Genomic DNA, 18,636 nt, shown 5'->3' with positions numbered 1-18,636 from the left:
CAAAAAACATCTCAAGTCCATAGACATAAGAGGCACTGTGAGACCCCTACCCATCAATAACTCTCTATAAATCTATAGCAAAATATAACTATGAGGGTACATTAGAAAATATTGGAGGTCATTTCTAGGGCCTTGTAAGAAATTCACAAACTCTTATTTTTTCTCTCTAGAAAAATGTTCAAAAGATACCCTCATTAAATGTGTACTCGACAAGAAACTATCGCAAGTTACAAAAAATGGATCTAACAAAGTATTGAAATATGTGCACTAGCTACACATCGCTCTCAACTTTTTGGGTTTGCAAAAGGCACTCACCTCATCCATATGGCATCTTTTCCAAAAATTTGATGCTACTCTCCTAAACAGTCTACACTTACTGGTAGTTTAGTGTAGAATTTGGTGCTTTTGAGATCACCATTGCGTCCAAGGCAGCCAAAAACTCCAAAATCACTTTTGAATCACTTAAATTGGACACTCGGAGAGGCAAAAATGGCCAAAACAAGGGAAGAAGAGGCTCATAGCCATTTGGTGCACATAGAGGACTTGGCACACCAAATGGAGGCCTATATGCGTACCAAATGGCTATGAGCCTCTTCTCCCCTTCTTTGGCCGTTTCTGCCTCTCCAGGTGTCCGATTTAAGTGATTAAAAAGTCATATTGGGGGTTTTTGGCCGCTTTGGACACAATATCGATGTCAAAAGCACAAAATTATACATCAAAATACCATCAAAAGGAATGTATAGACTCAATTGTCTACAAAGTTTAGCTTCGAAGTGCTTTTTCTTACCCATGATAACGTAAGTCATATTTAATAAAGTAACTCTACCTCATTTGAAAAAGATACCCACATTGAATGTGTGCTTGATCGTTTTTTTAAAAGATACCCTCATTGAATGTGAACGTATTTTTTTAAATTTTTTCAATGAATTGAGCTATTTTTCAATGTTACGTTTTCTTCTTCCTCATTGGTTGCGCTCTGTTTTCTTTCCTCTAAAAGGAAATCCAAATGTCCTAATGGAGCATCCCACTCAAAGCCTCCATGTATCCATATCGTAACGTTCTCAACTATCTACCATCTTGTCATATAACTGAACTGGGATAGACCTTACATTGGGAAATAAACATGATTCCTCCAAGTAAGTGTCGTCTTCATAATTCCCACAAGTAGGACCCATCGATGGCTGCTGAGGCTAAACATGAAGCATTTTTTTTCAAACAGATTGGGTCTTGTGTTTGGAAAGCACCCATAATCTTGGATCCACTTGACCTTTTTCTTTCCAACTTTGATCCATAGACTAACGACCAGATCCATAGACTCAGCTTATTCCCATCCAATCCCATGGATTTATCCTTCCACCCTTCACAGTGGGCCTATGGAGCCAATGTGAACTCCCGCATCCGCCGGTCCCATGGGTCTAGTCTTCCACCTTCCAATGGGGCTATGGAGCCGATGTGAGCTCACAGACCCATAGTTAAAAATTCTTTTTTTCATCGCGCTGCATATAGAGTTCACACACCCACTCTATAACAACAATTTGTTTCTTCAATAAAACATACATAATAATTTAACATATAGAGTTCACTCACCCACTCCATAGGTAGAAACAATTCATTTCTTCAATAAAACATACACAATACTTTACCTGTCTAGTATGTAAATAAATATTAAAAATGTATGAACATAAAATACTATAGATCTCTACAAAATACCACCAAAGTACCTCCTCCACTCCACAAACATGATAATTAGACTAGGAAGGTATACACTACTAAGCCTGAACACTCCCAGATCACTATGCTAACTCGAGGAGACCAACAAGTCTCATATCCAACTTTAACACCTGTGAAAAACATCTAAAGGATCCACGTCTAATAGCCATGCTACTCCCAAAAGCATGAACATTGTAGACATTGATATCAAGAGCCACATATGACTGACACATGTACGTCCAAGCCACCAGACCTCCCCTGGTTGATACACTTACATTTGTAGATAATATAATCAAACTTTTAAATGCATATTAAAATACTAAATGATTGTTAAACAAGACTAAGAACTAGAGCATAAATAAATAGTCAAAAACCATGAAATATCTTTTCATTTAAAAGGTAGGGCTTATATACAACTTTAGGGCATCACTATACCCACCTCCCATGTGGGATACTAACCCATAAGTCTAAAAATAAGTGCGTAAACCCTAGACAAACTATTCCATCATCTAAACACACTTGCACTCCACTCTAGTGCTATGATGCCATAGTGGTCTTCAATCTATCAGGTATAGAGAAATGCTTAGATAGAGGGCTATGTGGGTGCCTACGATCAAACAACACACTAGCCTCACACACTCTTGTGTGTGTGTGTGTGTGTGTGTGTGTGTGTGTGTGTGTGTGTGTGTGTGTGTGTGTGAGAGAGAGAGAGAGAGAGAGAGAGAGAGAGAGAGAGAGAGAGAGAGAGAGAAGCGACCTACTACATAAGCATGCAAGCAATCCCTCTCACATGTAATTAGACACTTATCACACATATGAGATTCACAAGATAAGACAAAAAGAAACTACACTCTAGTTTGGATAATGAGATTGTGTCTTTCACATTAATTAGTAAAAAGTATTTTATATAAATAACCACCTTTTTACATGTGACTATGTGTCTAGGGTGCCCATTGTCCAAAACTAATATATACAAATCTTTTCTAGCTCATAGATTAATGCTGTAAATCTAGGATCTTTGTTATCTCTTAGTCATGAAGTGTCAGAGGATTATAACAGTAATGTGCTACCGCACTTATAAAAATATGGCCTTATTCCGAAGATTTAGTATAGTTAACCATGGTGGTTAAAAGACCTCCTTCCTTATATGCATTCCATCCTCAAAATCAATCAGTATCCCCTTTCGAAGTGGTTGTAGCATAGCAAATGGTGCATCGGCATAACATACTTCACATTTGAAGTAGTGTATTGGAGGCCAAAAGTGTGTCTCAATGAATATGTGACGAGACGATGTCTGAACAAAAATCTCACCTTGTAGTTGTAGTAGGATTATACTTGTGCCCTAGTAGGACCCGTGTAGTAGTAGGCCTACACTTGCACCACATATAGTAAGCCTAGATTTGCACTATAGTAGAACCCGTGTAGTAGTAGGCCTGCACTTGCACCATAGTAGGACCCCTGTAGTAGTAGGCCTACACTTGCACCATAGTATGAGAGAGTATGACACACTTGTCCAAACAAAAAATTGGCCTTGTAATAGTAGGCCTCCTACACGTGCACATATCCTCTAAAAATGTCATCACATGTATACTTCTATCACATGGGTAGCTTCTTTAATAAGTTGTTTAGCCATGTCTTTGTTAATTGAAACATCATGTGGGAGTCTGTTAGCCACATAGTGAGAAATACCTTACCCTACTTTGGTACCAACTCAAGTTGAGACAACAAAGTATTGAGAAGGTCATCATCGACTCCCTTGTTGTCCCTTTATTGGATATCCAAGATAAATGATTGAGCATGAACATGTTGGTTTTCCAAGGTACATGATCAACACGAACATGTTATATGACCTTTCAAACAACCACCATGAAATCAAACTCCATAAGGATTAAACCACTATGTAATCCTTTTGATTGTGCATGGCTTATTCACCAAATATAGTAAACCTTATGATCCAAAAAGAATACAAAATTGTTAGCTAAAAGATAATGCCAAAATTTATTTATATCATATGCCATGGCCAACCCCTCTCTGTGTGTTGTAGTTCACCTCGGCATGACTAGCAAAGCTAATAGAAAAACTTATTTTGTGTTCTCTAGGATGTCCCTCAAATACAATCAACAATTTTTACAAGGGTTTTACTAGGTTGCATAGAAGACAATGAATCTTCAATAGTAACCCACATGTCCCATGAAACGTTGAACTCCTTTGTAATTTGTTGCATAGAAGACAATGAATCTTCAATAGTAACCCACATGTCCCATGAAACATTGAACACCTCGGCATGACTAGCAAAGCTAATAGAAAAACTTATTTTGTGTTCTCTAGGATGTCCCTCAAATACAATCAACAATTTTTACAAGGGTCTTACTAGGTTGCATAGAAGACAATGAATCTTCAATAGTAACCCACATGTCCCATGAAACGTTGAACTCCTTTGTAATTTGTTGGTGGTGATCACTCGAAGAGATAAGTTTAATATTACTCTCATCCATGGAAATTATGTTCCTAACACAATGTGGCCAAGAACTACTCTATATTAACCCCAAACTAACATTCTAATTGGTTGAGGAAAATATGTTTCAAGTTGTAATGGAAGTAGTAACTTCACTAGTTAGAATTAGGGATTATGGTCATGGGCTCAAGTATAAAAGGGAGCTTATGGACCACTATTGCATCTTTTGATCATTTGACATTTGAATAAACCTTGGAACCTTTAGCTACCACACTTTGGCTTTATGGAAGGCTATCTCTATTCTCATGATGGGAACCACTTAGGCATTATGTGTGATATGTGTGTGATTCTTGCTAATTTCATACTAATCTGCATCATGATTTGTCTCATATCTTAGCTTTTAATGTTACCTTAGTGATTCTCCATTTCAATTGGTATCCAAGCTCTTGTGTTTTGATCCATGATTCCATTGTTTTTTGTACATTTCTTGTTAAGACTATGGTTCTTGGATCAAATTTGAGCATAGGACCAAATCCTTTTTAGGCTATGGACCAAATTTGAACTAGGTAAGAGTGATTAATTGCTTTTTTTTTAAATCACATTTTTAATTTGTCTTCCACTTTTTCGCAAGCTTTCCATGGCTAGGGTTCATCACATACAGTAGCCATTTGCACACACAACTTAGCAACACACAGAGCACCATTTTGAGGTATTTTTGAGGCAAGGATTTTTTTATTTTTCTCCCTCTTCCCATGTGTTCAAGAAACCCTAGAAATAGCACTCCCAAGATTTCAAATTGATCAAAGGCTTTCATACACACCTTCTACCATCACTAGGGCACCCTTGGGAGCATGATATGCTTGTGCAACTCCTCCAAAGGAGCATAGAATCTAGTGGCGATTTTTGCCCTACATGGAGCTTTGTTTCATCAAAAACTTGCTTAAGTGCAAGCAAGGGTGGCTTCTCTAGCTTAACAATGATCTTGGAAGGCCAAATGGGAACTCGGTGCATTTTTTGAAGGTCTTGGAGCCTTTGGAGCTCAAATGGGACACTCTTGATGCATTTCTTGAAGATCTCGGAGCTTTTGGAGCTTTCTTGAAGTGGACAAAATCAGAGAATAGTGCTTCACAAATCAGCACAGAGAAAAAAATTTCATCAACTCCAAGCATTGGTTATGCCTAAGGGCCATTGGTGGTGAGTAGCTAATGCCAAACTTTTATTCCATGGTTGTTGTCTTGCAAGTTTTCATGGCATTTAGGAAATTCTTCAAGAAACCCTAATTTCTCAAAAATTGGTCATTCCCTCTTGTCATTGGGAACTCAATGGGACTATTGGAAGCATTGTTGATGCCATAATTCTTGTATAGGCTTTAATTTTGGATATTTGGACAAGATTTAATCTATTGTGACATCATTAGATAGAATTTCAAGCTTATGGATTGCCACTTGCATAAGGGATGATTTGTTGAATGACAGTACATGCTATGGATGCACCATCGATACTTTGGATTGCATATTGAATCCATTTACATGCTTATGAAATTATTCATCATCTACATGCCTATGAAATCATTCATCATCTACATGCCTATGAAATCATTCATCATCTACATGCCATTGTGGTTTCATTGAGTTGAGAGGGCATTCATCAAAGCTTCTATACTCATTTGATGCCTTGGAATGCTATTAGGCTTATATGCATGAAGAACTGTTGCATATTGACCAAGGTCAAACCCCTTATACCATTGTTTAGTACAATCCTAGAGTATTCTCAAGAGCCAAGAAACTTTCAATTCCGATAAGTTTGTGGATTTTAGTAGCAAATCTTCATTTTCAGCCATATCCATGTTAACCCTAAAACAAAGAATACTAAGGCACATCCGATTTCCACTGTTTTTTCCATAGATGGATAGGGCATCTTAAGAGCTTCCTAACAAGCCTTAGATCACCTCATTCCGACATCTATTTTATCATAAATTCTTGGAAAAACTGTATTTTCATGGCCAACAAGCCAAAAGGGAGACGGAGGAAGTTGTCATTCACCATTGAGAAAATGGATGGAGGGAATATGAATGCTCATGATACTATAGAAAATATGGAGGACACTATGGGTCAAGCTTCAAGGGAGGTTGAAGAGGAGCTGAATGTGGAGAGTTCTCATAAGACAAACCCTCAAGCCTCACAACCCACATCGAATGATGACGTCCTCCTTCAACTACTAGTGGATCGACTTGACTTCAACCTCTTATGGAAAAGTTGGATTCTATTAACTACACTTTAAACTCCAAGTTTGACACCATGGTCACAAAGATCGGAGTTATGGAGGAAAGGTTAATCCAACCCATGAGTCAACCTCAAGTCAATAATCATGAAGGAAGGAATGGTGGGCATAAGTTAGCATTGGAAAGAAAATCTTCCAAGAAACCTATGTTGAAAGCCATAGGTAAGGAAAGCAAGCTAGGCAAGAGACTTCCTTAAAGGCTACCCATGATTTCAACATTAAGGCTTCCTCAACCGGACTTATGATGGAGGCTGGAAGACCACTCTTGAAGGATATGGGACCAACTCCATTCCATGCCGATTCATTTCAATTGAATGGAAAATCACCACAAGTACCATTCAAACCTATGGATACATCTTATGGGGATACCACAACAGGGTTTTTAATCAACAAAAGACAAATCAATCTATGATGGCAAATGAGGAGATGTATTGGGATGAAGAAGAGGTCATGCATGACACACAAGATTGGGATCATATGTCCTTCATAGAGAGGCAATGGATGCACATGATAGATGGATGGAACTATCTAATTTCATCAAGCGGGAATACAAGGATTTCTCTCAATTCTTGCAATCTTACTCCAAAATGCAAAAATTCAAACCTTCACCACATCATGGAAACTCAATCCATACTTCTAAGAATGTCAAAAGACAAGGTCACAATCTCAAATTTCAAAGGCGATGACTCAAACCCATACGATTTGGAGGAATGGATTGCTAAATTGGAGATATACTTTCAGCTCTATCCAAAAGATGAGCAAGACAAAGTTCAATTTGCATTATTGCATATGGAGGACTATGCTCATCAATGGTGAAGACACATGGTCAAACAAGGGAACATGCCACACTCATGGGATAAGTTGAAGAGGGAAACGAATTTAACATTCATTTCACCATTGGTACTTGATAGATATCATGAGAAGTGGTATGAGCTATCTCAAAAGGGAATGTTGGTGAGAGAGTACATTAAGAAGTTTATGAAGCTTTCAATGTTTATGGAAGGATTGAATGAGGACATGAAGATGAAAAAGTTTGTGCATGGTTTTGATTTCAACATCAAGGCGGATGTTCCGGTGTCCAAAGACCAAGCACTATCAAAGAGGCTATGAGATTGGTGGAGCTTTATAAGCCAAAATATAGGAAATCTCAACCTATTTTACTCATGAAGGATTCACACAAGCCACCTATTACTTCTTCCAACATGAATACAAACCCTCTTCCTACACCATCTTCCATTCCTAGATTTCCAACCATATAGGGGTGACATCCCAAGAGTGGAGCTCACTTGGATGCAAAGAAAGGGGATTACTTCAACAAGAAGCCTCCTCAAACCTTAAATAAGACTCAAAAGATGAATGACCCAAAGATTTATGAGTTGAGAAGCAAAGTCTTATGCTTCAAGTGCGAAGAGAGATGGTCACCCGAGAATGTGTGCAAAGCTAAAAAGGTTGTAGTAGCCACTATGATCCTCATGGATGAAGAAAAAAATGACAAAGTGCGAAGAGAGATGGTCACCCGAGAATGTGTGCAAAGCTAAAAAGGTTGTAGTAGCCACTATGATCCTCATGGATGAAGAAAAAAATGACAAGGAGTCTCAAGATATTGAAGAGTTTGAATCTCATGATGTTGAAGAGTTTGAATATTTCCATGAAGTAACACTAGAGGAGGAGTCAAAAGAGGACCATTCAAAAATGGATTATGAATTCCCATGTGATCCCGGTAGTAAGAATGATGGAAACATTGTGATCCGACATGATATCTCAAAAGTCTGAAATTTTTCCTATCCCAACCAAACCTCTCTCCCAAACAAAAGAGGTGACTGGTCACTCTTTAAAGTTATGATTTTGAGATATCATACACACCGAGCAAGGACAATGTAGTAGCGGATGCATTGTCAAGAATGTGAGCTTGCACTATGGCATCAATTATGGACGTTTTTAGCAATTGGATTAAGGGGATTCAAGCGGAATACCTCCTAAATAAGGATGCTATCCACATTTATAGAAAATTACAAGAAGATAATCATGAAGATATTCCCCATTACACCTTCACAACAACCATTTATGGTACAAGGATTGAGTGTATCTTGTTTCTACCTCATCCTTCATACCAAAAATGTTTTCATGAGATGCATTCTTCTCCACTTGCGGTTTGTCTCGATGTATTGAAGACATGACAAACAAAATGAGCAAAAGTTCTAAAGGCATGTGGAAGAAATAGAAGCATAGAAGAGTTCCTTATCAAATGGAAGCATTTACCTTGGGATGAGGCTACATGATGGCAACCATTTACTTATTTACAACAACAAGGTCTATCTATGGAGGATGTTTCTTGACCATCTGGCATGATTTCCATAGACTTTTGCCTCTTATATTGGAAGATACATATTCTGTAATTTTCTAGACAAATTTTATAGAGGCAATTGTGGGAGTCTTTTTGCTATCTTAATGGACTCCAATGGCTATTGTGATGGAGACTTATGATGAGGGGATGTTTTGACATTGTAGATAACTCATTTGTAGTGCATTTTAAGGTGTTTTCATAGAGGATTTGTAGTGCGTTTTCATAGAGGATTTGCAAGGGCTTTCAACTATGACATGGAGTCTCCTACATAAGAGATTGATGGTTATTCTTCATTGGATAGTCAAAGCTTATAGGCTGACGTTTTCTAAGAATGATTGGAGACTTATTCAATCATTTCTTTGGAGACTTTATTCAAGAGACCATGTGGAAGACCAAGGACATTTCTTTTCCTATATTTGGAGGATCTAGTTATACACTCGCTATATTATCGACATGGTTATTTTTGGGATCTTCCATTTACACTTATGGTCTTATGGGCATGATGGAACCTTCACTTCTCATTGATGCGTAATTGTACAAATGATAGATTTCGAGGATAAAATCTTTGAAAAGTGATGGTTTGTAATGAAGTAGTAATTTCATTAGTTAGAATTAGGGATTATGATCATGGCAAAAGTATAAAAGGAAGCTCATGGACCACGATTGCATCTTTTGATCATTTAACATTTGAATGAACCTTGGAGCCTTGAGCTACCACACTTTGGCTTATGGAAGGCTATTTCCATTCTCATGATGGGCCATTAAACCACTTAGCCATTATGTGTGATGTGTGTGTAATTCTTACTAATTGCATACTAATCTACATGATGATTTGTCCTATATCTTAGCTTCTAATCTTACTTAATCTTACATTAGTGATTCTCAATTTCACAAGCGACGTTGTTCTAAGACTTTTCTTAAGTAGTTTAAGTGCTTCTTCCATTTGGAGTTCATACATAGATCATAAGTGAATATCTCAAGAAATTTATTATGTGATGTACTCATTAGTCTCTAGAAAGTTGTCGGTGTATCCGTGAGACCGAATGACATAACTCTATGGGCATACACCCACCATTGCATAGCAAAGGAAGTTTCATGCTGATCCGCAAGGTCAATCTACATCTTATCGTAACTTGAGAAGCCATCCAAGAAATAGTAGAAATCCATTGAACTAGGGTGAGGATAAATTACAAGAATCTACAAATGATACGGCAAGCTAGTATTCGACTAAGAATAAGATTGACAAGCGGGATATTCTAATGATACACGACGTTGGCCTCCAAGATCTCACATGTTTCTAAACATGTCTTAATAAACAGTGTAAGGTATCCTTCCGTGCCATTGTTCATGTTGAGCAGCACCACATTGGGTAATCTCGAGAATGTTGAGAGTCAAAATGAGAAAGACTATGCTTTAGAATAGGTCTTTGGGACTACATTAGATAATGAGGATTCCATGCATCCATCTCAAAGTGAATGGAAAGCAAAACTGAAACATTCATGGTTCCATTTGAGAAGCCTATCAAAGTTTGGCTGGATTTCCCCATGGGAAAAAATGTTGAATGGAAAAGAGCAATGCTTAGTCCTAAAGCTAGTCACAACATCGCATCTAGGGAAACTTGGAACTCTGCAATCACCCCTAGACACATTGAAGTGATAGATGCTAATGGAGATTACATGGAAATACATGGTTATTTCACTCTTATCCTTGAGGATGTTAGTATAGAAACGGAGTTCCGGGTTACACTGGGAGACCTTGACAAAATCATCTTGGGTGGCTTTTGGATAAGTAGTTCTCAGTACTCAAATCGACAAATCAATACAAACCGTCACCTTAGAACACTCAATGAGTACATTCACAATGCTCTTACAAGAAAAGGAGATTTGTCAAAAAGAGAACCTTCCCATGGAGATTTGTCAAAAAGAGAACCTTCCCATGGAGCTTGAAATCCCAGCACCTCAACGTGACCTTATTTCAAACCTTCCAAGAATTGATGTGGGATTTAAAGTCTTTGATTTTACCTATGGCATGAACAAAATCTTATGACCCATGAAATATGGGAGTTATTAGGATAACCTGCACTACAAGCTCATCCTGAGGGAATCCCTTTCACGCAAAATATGAAGATGCCATGTCTAGGGTACTTTGAAGATATAATCTACATGCAATCTAAGATATGATTGAGTTTGTGTTGAAAGCAGACTTAGTTCTAGGATGGGAATTGATTATTACTACCAATGCAAAACCATGCTTCATTATTGATACCAAGCCTTAGTTCTACCAATGCAAAACCATGATTCATTATAGCAATGCGACCACCTTGAAGGTCCACAACATGGAGATGGTGATTCCATTATTTGATAGAGAGAATACAACACTGAAGGTCCACAACACAGAGATGGTGATACCATTTTGTGATAGAGAGAATCTGCCCACTAAAGGATCTATATAATGCTGCACATATAAGGCTACAAGGCTCCTCCCAAAAAGATCCTTAACCTGAAAACTTGCCTTCTCCGCATCGTAGGCTCTTCCCAACAAAAACTCTATTCCTTCAACTTCATCCTGACCATCAAAAGAAGAGGCTTCCACCTCTCATTTCACAACCTTGCAATCAACAACTACTCTGGAAGATGTCCTTTCTTATACCCTATTAGCACCAACATCGCAGCTTAAACCTTACTCTAGCAAGGGTAACCCTCCGAAACCTTCAACATTAATAGCCCCTATGCTTGCGCAAATAGCGTCTCCCCACTGACTGCCATTGATAATAAGGCCGACCCTCTACATCAACACTACCCTATGATGAAGCCAAATGAGTCAATGGTTTCTTTCACAAAAACTTTGACAAAGCATTGCAGGATACACTACTCTAAAGACCTATCCACCCTCTATCCAATAACACATTAACTAAACATAGATTGCAGCCTACCTCCCCCCTTCAACTGAGGGGCTGAAACCCTTCCTGTGTGTCATTTCTTTTAGTGATGAAACTGGCTACATACTTTATATGCTTTCTGAAAAGGTACATGATATGCATTTAAGATATATAGACCAGCATTAAAAGCTTACAAAGGTGCATATGCCTCACAATAAAGACCATGACATTACAAGATCTTTATGATGCAACTGGTGCAACCGCTTCTGCTGCCCAGTTCCAATAATATGTCAAAGAATGAGCCTCTCCTCTCCTTGTTTTTTCAAAGGGGAGTTGAATAGAAGCCTTCCATGCTCCTGTCTGAAAAACAAACAAAAAAAAAAACTTCTCAATTATCACTTCCAAAACCGGATAAGCTATCTACTCACAGCATCCCAGAAAGAAAACATTTGGGCCTAAGGAAAAGCAAATTTGCACTCCCAAGTGTTATTTTCCAGCAATACTGTCCTGCCCCCTGCTTGCTGAACTTTTAAGGGACACTTCCTCTCTCAATTACACAAGCCTAGTTCAGCATTTTTCCTCCAGGAAATTTCAAAGACATGAGTAAAGGAGCAAAAAGAGCGACAGTTTGCAGCACCTACTGCAGTACCGTCAAGTGTAACCTCCCTCCTAGACTGCCAGATACACACATCTGAATATACTCACACACACGGAGTCTGCATGCTGCTATTACAACAATCAGATGGCAGATACATACCGCCACAATCATCCGCATGATGCCTCAAGATGCAAAGATGCAAGAGCAGCTAGATACGGTTTTTGAATGGAATTTGACCCCACCATGATGATTTCACCAATGTCTACTACAGTATAAACATTACAAAATAATCAATATTTTGATAATAACTTTAACTGCATGTACATACAGAATAGTCATGGGAAAAGACTCTTACCTTTAAGAGTCATCAATCACGTACACTTTGTCAGAGTCCCTTATAAGATCTGTATTCAAGATCTCTCCCATATCTTGATTCAAAACATGATTATATGTATGACAGAAGTGTTGGAAAGCCATACATAATAAGCCATCAATCGTATCCGGTACCCATACAACTAGCCCATAACTTCTTTCCTCTAGAGGAGTCCAAGGACGGCAAGCAAAAATTGTACACCTCCTCCTCTTAACTTCCACCTCAGCATCGCCATGTAATTCATACATTTGCAAGCATTGGTCTACAAAACCACCACTATCTCTAGAGTCTGTTCCCCTATCTTCATCTGAAGAACTATTGAACTCAACCTCATGTAAAGATTCATCACCTGGATCACATGAACAACACCAAATCAGATGTGATTGCGTAGTAAGATTTGAATAAGACGAGCCACTCCTAGTGTTGAGAGGAAAACCTGTGCAGTTTTCTGCATATGACACCCCCGTGCCATCAACCGCATACCCTTCCTTTTCCATCATTGCATCCTTGAATAGGTTCTTGAAAACTCTTGCACCAAACTGTGTGCTTTCATGCATTGGTGTCTTACCCCATCTGTTCCCATCAATTCACATTAATTAATACAAGCATAAAATGTATGATACAAGTTCTTTCATATAAATATGTTCATATATCTTTATCTTTATGTGCGCGCGCGCGCGTGTGTGTGTACATATACATATGCATACGTGTGTGTGAATTCCTTTTTGTGCTAAAAGGAATTTGCATATTGGGAGATGTCATATCGATTGAAGGCATACCATTATCATTTCCACAAGCACAACGATGGTGGCAAATGGGAGCCCATTACTGCCCTGCATGGAGACTTCTTGTTGCTTAGCTAGCAAGGCATGGGGATATGTCGTATATATCGGTTGGGCAACAACAGGATGATTGGCTGCTAACGAGCAACTGACCAGGGTATATTACGGAGTTTCCTCTTTGTAGACTAAGAGTGGCAAGGGCATATAGATTACTGCTTCCACAACCATGGATAAAGGGACATGTGGATTGGATGTCGCATATGAACAAGTCCTTAGACTAGTGGAAAGGTAGTTTGTGAACGATATGGCAAAGCATATTGCCTTTAAAACATAAGGTTTTTCTATGTAGATGCCTCACGGGAACACTCCCAGTAGGAGAGTTTTTGACAAAGCGGAAAATTGCAACTCCAAATTTTTTGTGGTGCAATCATCAAATGGAGAGTATTTAATCATTTGCTATGGGTATGCATTGACACAAGGGATTTTCTGAATTGTCTATTTTCATATATGCGAACGAGATTCCATGGGGTGACATTTGGGAAAAACAATTTGGATGTTTGGAAGATATGTCTGGGGCGTAGGAGGCCCACAACATCCTACCCCCACCAGGTGGGCATGAGTCTACACTCAGACTAGCTTGTGCCATCACACACAAATATGGTTAAAACGATTGTAAAAATAAGTATGTTTCAGTAAGTTTCGTGATCTCAAATATTAAAGAAACAAGGTTTGGGAAGCCCTTAGACCTTTTAAGGAAACCTCACACAACGCGCATAAGGAATCGTTATATTACAAACTTTTTTTCAAACGCAGAATTTTAGGCTTTTGACATAAAAAATAAGGCCCAAATATGGCAAAAACAACTATAAACTTGGGTATCTTTCGATGACTTTTATGGATTTCAAATATTGGAAAAAAAAGGCTTGGGAAGCCCTCAAAAGCCAGCAGGCCAGACCTTTTTTTTCCAATATTTGAAATCCATAAAAGTCATCGAAAACTATAGGAATATGCTCTTTTCTTTGCCTAGGTCAGATATTGGGCTAGATGGACAATATGGCTGGATTGTAATTATGAGGTGTTTGCACAACCTCGGATTGACAAGTACGTATACTTCCATCAATTATCACATCAGTCATTGCATGACAGTTTTGAGGTGCAAAACTATGAAGTGTTTTTCCACTGTTTTTAGATGTACTTTAATGAGACCCTCTCACTTTGAGGGTTCTCAAATATAGGATAAAATAGTGGTTTCACAAAAAAAAAAAAAGTGTGGGTGTGTGGGTGTGTGTACACATATATACACACATAATTTTATATATATGTGTGTGTACATATATGTATATATATGTGGTGTGTGTGCGTGTATATATCTATGTATATATATGTGTGTATATGTGTGTATATGCATGTATATATATGTGTATGTACTATGTATATACACACACATATATGTGTGTGTGTGTGTGTGTGTGTTCTATGCCATTGACGTATTTCAGAGCCAAGCATATGCGATTTGTGGTTACTGTTATCATCATATTCAGGAGAGTTATTCAAGTCTCCACACAAAAACGCATTTGAAAGCCAAGGGTAAGCTCTCAATTTTTCCCACATTTGAGTTCTCATCGAAGAAATCTGTGATGCATATACCCCACCAAATTCAAAAATCTCTCCATTGACATGGCATTGAGTTATATCTATATGTATTACACACAAACACGTGCATGAGCGCATGCATGTATATGTATGTATGTGCTGTTGCAAGAAGCAAAGGGGGGCGCACACACATGTGCCTGTATGCAAACATAGCATATGAAGGGACAAACCTGTCCTTAGCATAAATATCCGCTCCGTGTTTGATTAATACCTTAGCCATCATTGTCAAGCCTTCTGAAGCAGCAATATGAAGAGCTGTTCGACCGTTATGATCACTACAATTAGGATCTATACCATTGTCCAAGAGACTCTTTACAAAATCAAAATTTCCACTCAATACTGCTTTCCGCAAGTGGCCTCCAGCATTTTTCTCAGTTAATGTCGCTCCTGCGTTGCGCAGGATTTTTACGACATGATTATGGCCTCCCTTCACGGCCTCAATCAAAGGAGTGTTATTGAATTTATCTGCACCATAAAGTTTTGTTACTCTAATAAGCTATTCAAAAAGACTCGAAGGAATAGGATCAACAATCCATATGAAAAAAGAATTCATGATGTTAATTAACCTTCAACATTTACGTCTGCACCTTCCTGCACCAAGAAGAGCACAATATCCTCGCGACCTTTAACTGCTGCCAAATGCTGATGACACAACAGGAAGTAGAATGTCAAGGATCCAATTGAGGAGCTATGCATATAAGAATCTAACTACTAGGCTAACAGCACATCTTTTCCATCTAATAGCCAACAGCTATTAGATATAGTTGGACATCTAGGCAAGACTATAAGACAAAACAAGAGAATCTGCTACTTTGTGCATTTCTGAAAAAGTTTTCATCTTGGTTGCATGGCTATATGATGAAAGAATGCTTTGCAAATGAAAAGTTTTTCTTTTTTTTCCCTTCAAAAGAAGATCCTTCATTAGTCATAAAAGAGAAACATACGCAGAAAAGTGGACTACAAAACTAGCAGAGCCCTAGGGGAGCCTGCTATGTGCATCCCTTCAAAGAGGTAAAAAAAAAGAAAACAAGAGGGGGCTCCCTCTCTGGCTGGCCGCTCTTGGAGGGTGAATACAGTGCGGGGGGGTAGGAGGGGAGAAGCCACACTGGTGGGGGCTTGTATTGCCAAGGCGGTCGGTCCATTGACAAACTCCAAATGCCAAGGAGGCGGCCTGGTGCCACTGCATCTGCTTCAAGGCGCCTGTGAGGCACTCCCAGCATCCTCGCAGAGTGTGGATGATGTCTAGCCAAATGGAGTGGACCAGCTCCGCCATAAGGGTGGATGTGCCATCAATAGCCTCTCTGCATCTCGCCCACCACAGATGCCACAACTGAAATCACCAAATGTGACATAGTCTCTGTAAAATTTGCATGCAAGCTTTGGGAATGAGAGGTTAACCAATACAAGCTGTGATGGGAACCCTGTGGTGTCCGGGGATCAGGACTTGAAACTTTGTCCGTGTGGAAACACATCCCATGGATTATTAAGTTTCTATAGCTTCTCCAAAAGTGAAGGCAATAACGTGGATGGACAGATGGTCACCTTAGAGCTCCCCGACTGCTGAGGCCTTCCTTTGCCCTCTTCTGTGCGCCCTCCTCTGCCCGCCTGCATCCCCTCTACTGCTCGCCTGCAACCTCTCTGCAGCCCGCCTTCACCTGCCCTGCTCCTCTGCTGCGTGCCTTCCCCCTCTGCTGCCCGCCTTGCTTGTTGCAGCCCTTCTGCAGCCTACTTTCCCCTGCCTGCATCCCCCCCCTCTTCTGCTTGCCTACATCACTCCCCTCTACTGCCTGACATTCCCCCCTCTGCTGCGCCTTATTCCCCCTGCCCGCCTCTTCTTCCTGCTGCCTGGCCTTGGTATTGGGCCTTCTCCCTTCCCTTTCCCATTTAGCCACAGCATTGGAAAGTTCTTCCTTGTGTTCAATTTGGCCTTTCTCCCTAAGATTAGCATCATGGCTAATCATTCCCCCCCCCCCCCCCCCCCCCCCCCGAGTGCCATGGCCGGCCGGGCGAACCATTAATTTTACAGAAGCCAAGCTCGCAACCCTCTTTGCAGAGATAGAAAAAGATGCCAAAACGACCCTCATTGCCAAAATCTTTGGGTCACATTCATCCCGTCTCTAGGCCGATGATGGGGTACTTGTGGCGTTGCCCTTTGACTCCACACTCCACTTCAAAGATGTGAGGTTTCTTGGGAGAGGCTTCATCCAAGTGGACTTCGATGCTGAGGAAGCAGCCTCGGAGCCCATTCCCATTGGGCCCAAGAAAGATGTTTTTTCGACCCTGTTGACAAAGACTGGAACCGCTTTCCTCTTACACTCAGATTCCCAATTCTGCCACACCCGTATTGGCCGATGCTGGAGGCCATTGGGTCAGCTTTTGGGCTGGTCCTACGCCTATCCCTGCCTTGCCGACCTCTACTGCCCAAGTGGTGACTACCTCGGCAGACGACGTTCCCAGGGTTATGCTTGCTCACAACAGTGAGCTTATTGAGGACTTCATGCTGCTTCCGGGACCTAACGGTCTGTTGAAGAATGTACAGGGATTGCAGGTAGGCCTGACCAATGCCGGGTTTGTCACCAGCTAGTGCACTTTGCTAGGGATTGCCCTAGGGCTAGGGGTCATAGGAGATGACGCAAATGTGCCTCTCAGGCGACACAGCCTAAGGCTCCATCTTGGCCAGCAATCCGCCAGGAGTGGAAAGTCGTCTCTCATGGCCGCCCTCGTGGTGAGAATGCGGGGACACAAGCTCATGTATCACCCACACATAATGTATTGCAGAATGTTGATGTATTGGGGCAGAGTGATGAAGTTGCTCTAGCTACGAAGGGTGCCCACACCAGCCGGACCACCGCCACACCGCCACAGTGGATCACCCTAACGTTCAATGGACTATCCATAGGTGGACTATCCAGAAATGGAAGCGCACCGCCAACGGATACATGAGAGGTGCATGGATCAGCATTTGAAGGCACCACACTAACACTCCAACAAGCACCTACCAGAGATAGGAGATTCCACCAAAGGCCTATTACTCCGATGGCATCTACTAGAGATAGGAGATGCCACCAACTCTACCATGTCTTGCAGGAATGGTTTAAATAATCCCTCAACGCATCCTTGAGGGCATCCTTCATGCTTCATCCTTCGTACTACCTCCTATCCTTAACCTTGAGAATTGTGTGTAGTCCTACTCACTGTGACCATTGCTAGGTTTACACGGTACAATGAAGGGTATGTAACAGTGTCTTGGAGTAATACAAGTGTTGACCAGTTGTCATTTCTGTTATGCTCTGTTCTAACTTGTCTATTCATATGTGCACTATGTTGTGAGCATTGAGGACTCCGAACATATTGTCCTAAGGAGAACCATCACCTTAGTGTGCCGGGCAAGCAACCCTACTATAGGCACACTAAAATTTGGCACGCTCGGTGGGACTCTCAAAACTGGGAGTCTTGTTAGCTCACCTCATATATTTGTGTCGTCTGTATGCCCAATACACGCTCCCGTGGTAGTCCAGTCAGCCCATCCAAGAGTCTTCTCCCAACACGCTGCTATAGTCAGA

At 40.3% G+C, this 18,636-nt stretch overlaps 1 protein-coding gene across 6 annotated transcripts in view; it reads right to left on the bottom strand.

The window, feature by feature from the left end:
- Positions 1-11,764: 11,764 nt before the first annotated feature.
- The window catches only part of LOC147621055 (potassium channel KOR2-like), a 41,712-nt gene continuing 34,840 nt past the window's right edge, over positions 11,765-18,636 (bottom strand). For 4 of the 6 annotated variants that reach the window (XM_086825305.1, XM_086825301.1, XM_086825303.1 and 1 more), the window contains 6 exons: positions 15,640-15,715; positions 15,244-15,538; positions 13,075-13,211; positions 12,621-12,987; positions 12,425-12,527; positions 11,765-12,027 (listed from right to left, as the gene is read on the bottom strand). In XM_086825305.1, coding sequence (XP_086681431.1) covers positions 12,623-12,987; positions 13,075-13,211; positions 15,244-15,538; positions 15,640-15,715 — 873 coding nt within the window. In that variant the 3' untranslated portion in view covers positions 11,765-12,027; positions 12,425-12,527; positions 12,621-12,622. Of the gene's footprint in view, positions 12,028-12,424; positions 12,531-12,620; positions 12,988-13,074; positions 13,212-15,243; positions 15,539-15,639; positions 15,716-18,636 lie in introns of all 6 variants that reach the window. The other 2 variants (XM_086825306.1, XM_086825304.1) reach the window with 1 other exon arrangement.

This window comes from Cibotium barometz, chromosome 31 (genome assembly GCF_041138505.1).
Source record: "Cibotium barometz isolate CiBa-2024 chromosome 31, ASM4113850v1, whole genome shotgun sequence".
Lineage (NCBI taxonomy): Eukaryota > Viridiplantae > Streptophyta > Polypodiopsida > Cyatheales > Cibotiaceae > Cibotium > Cibotium barometz.
The sequence above is the reverse complement of the archived record's forward strand: the minus strand, read 5'-3'. Positions and strand labels throughout refer to the sequence as shown.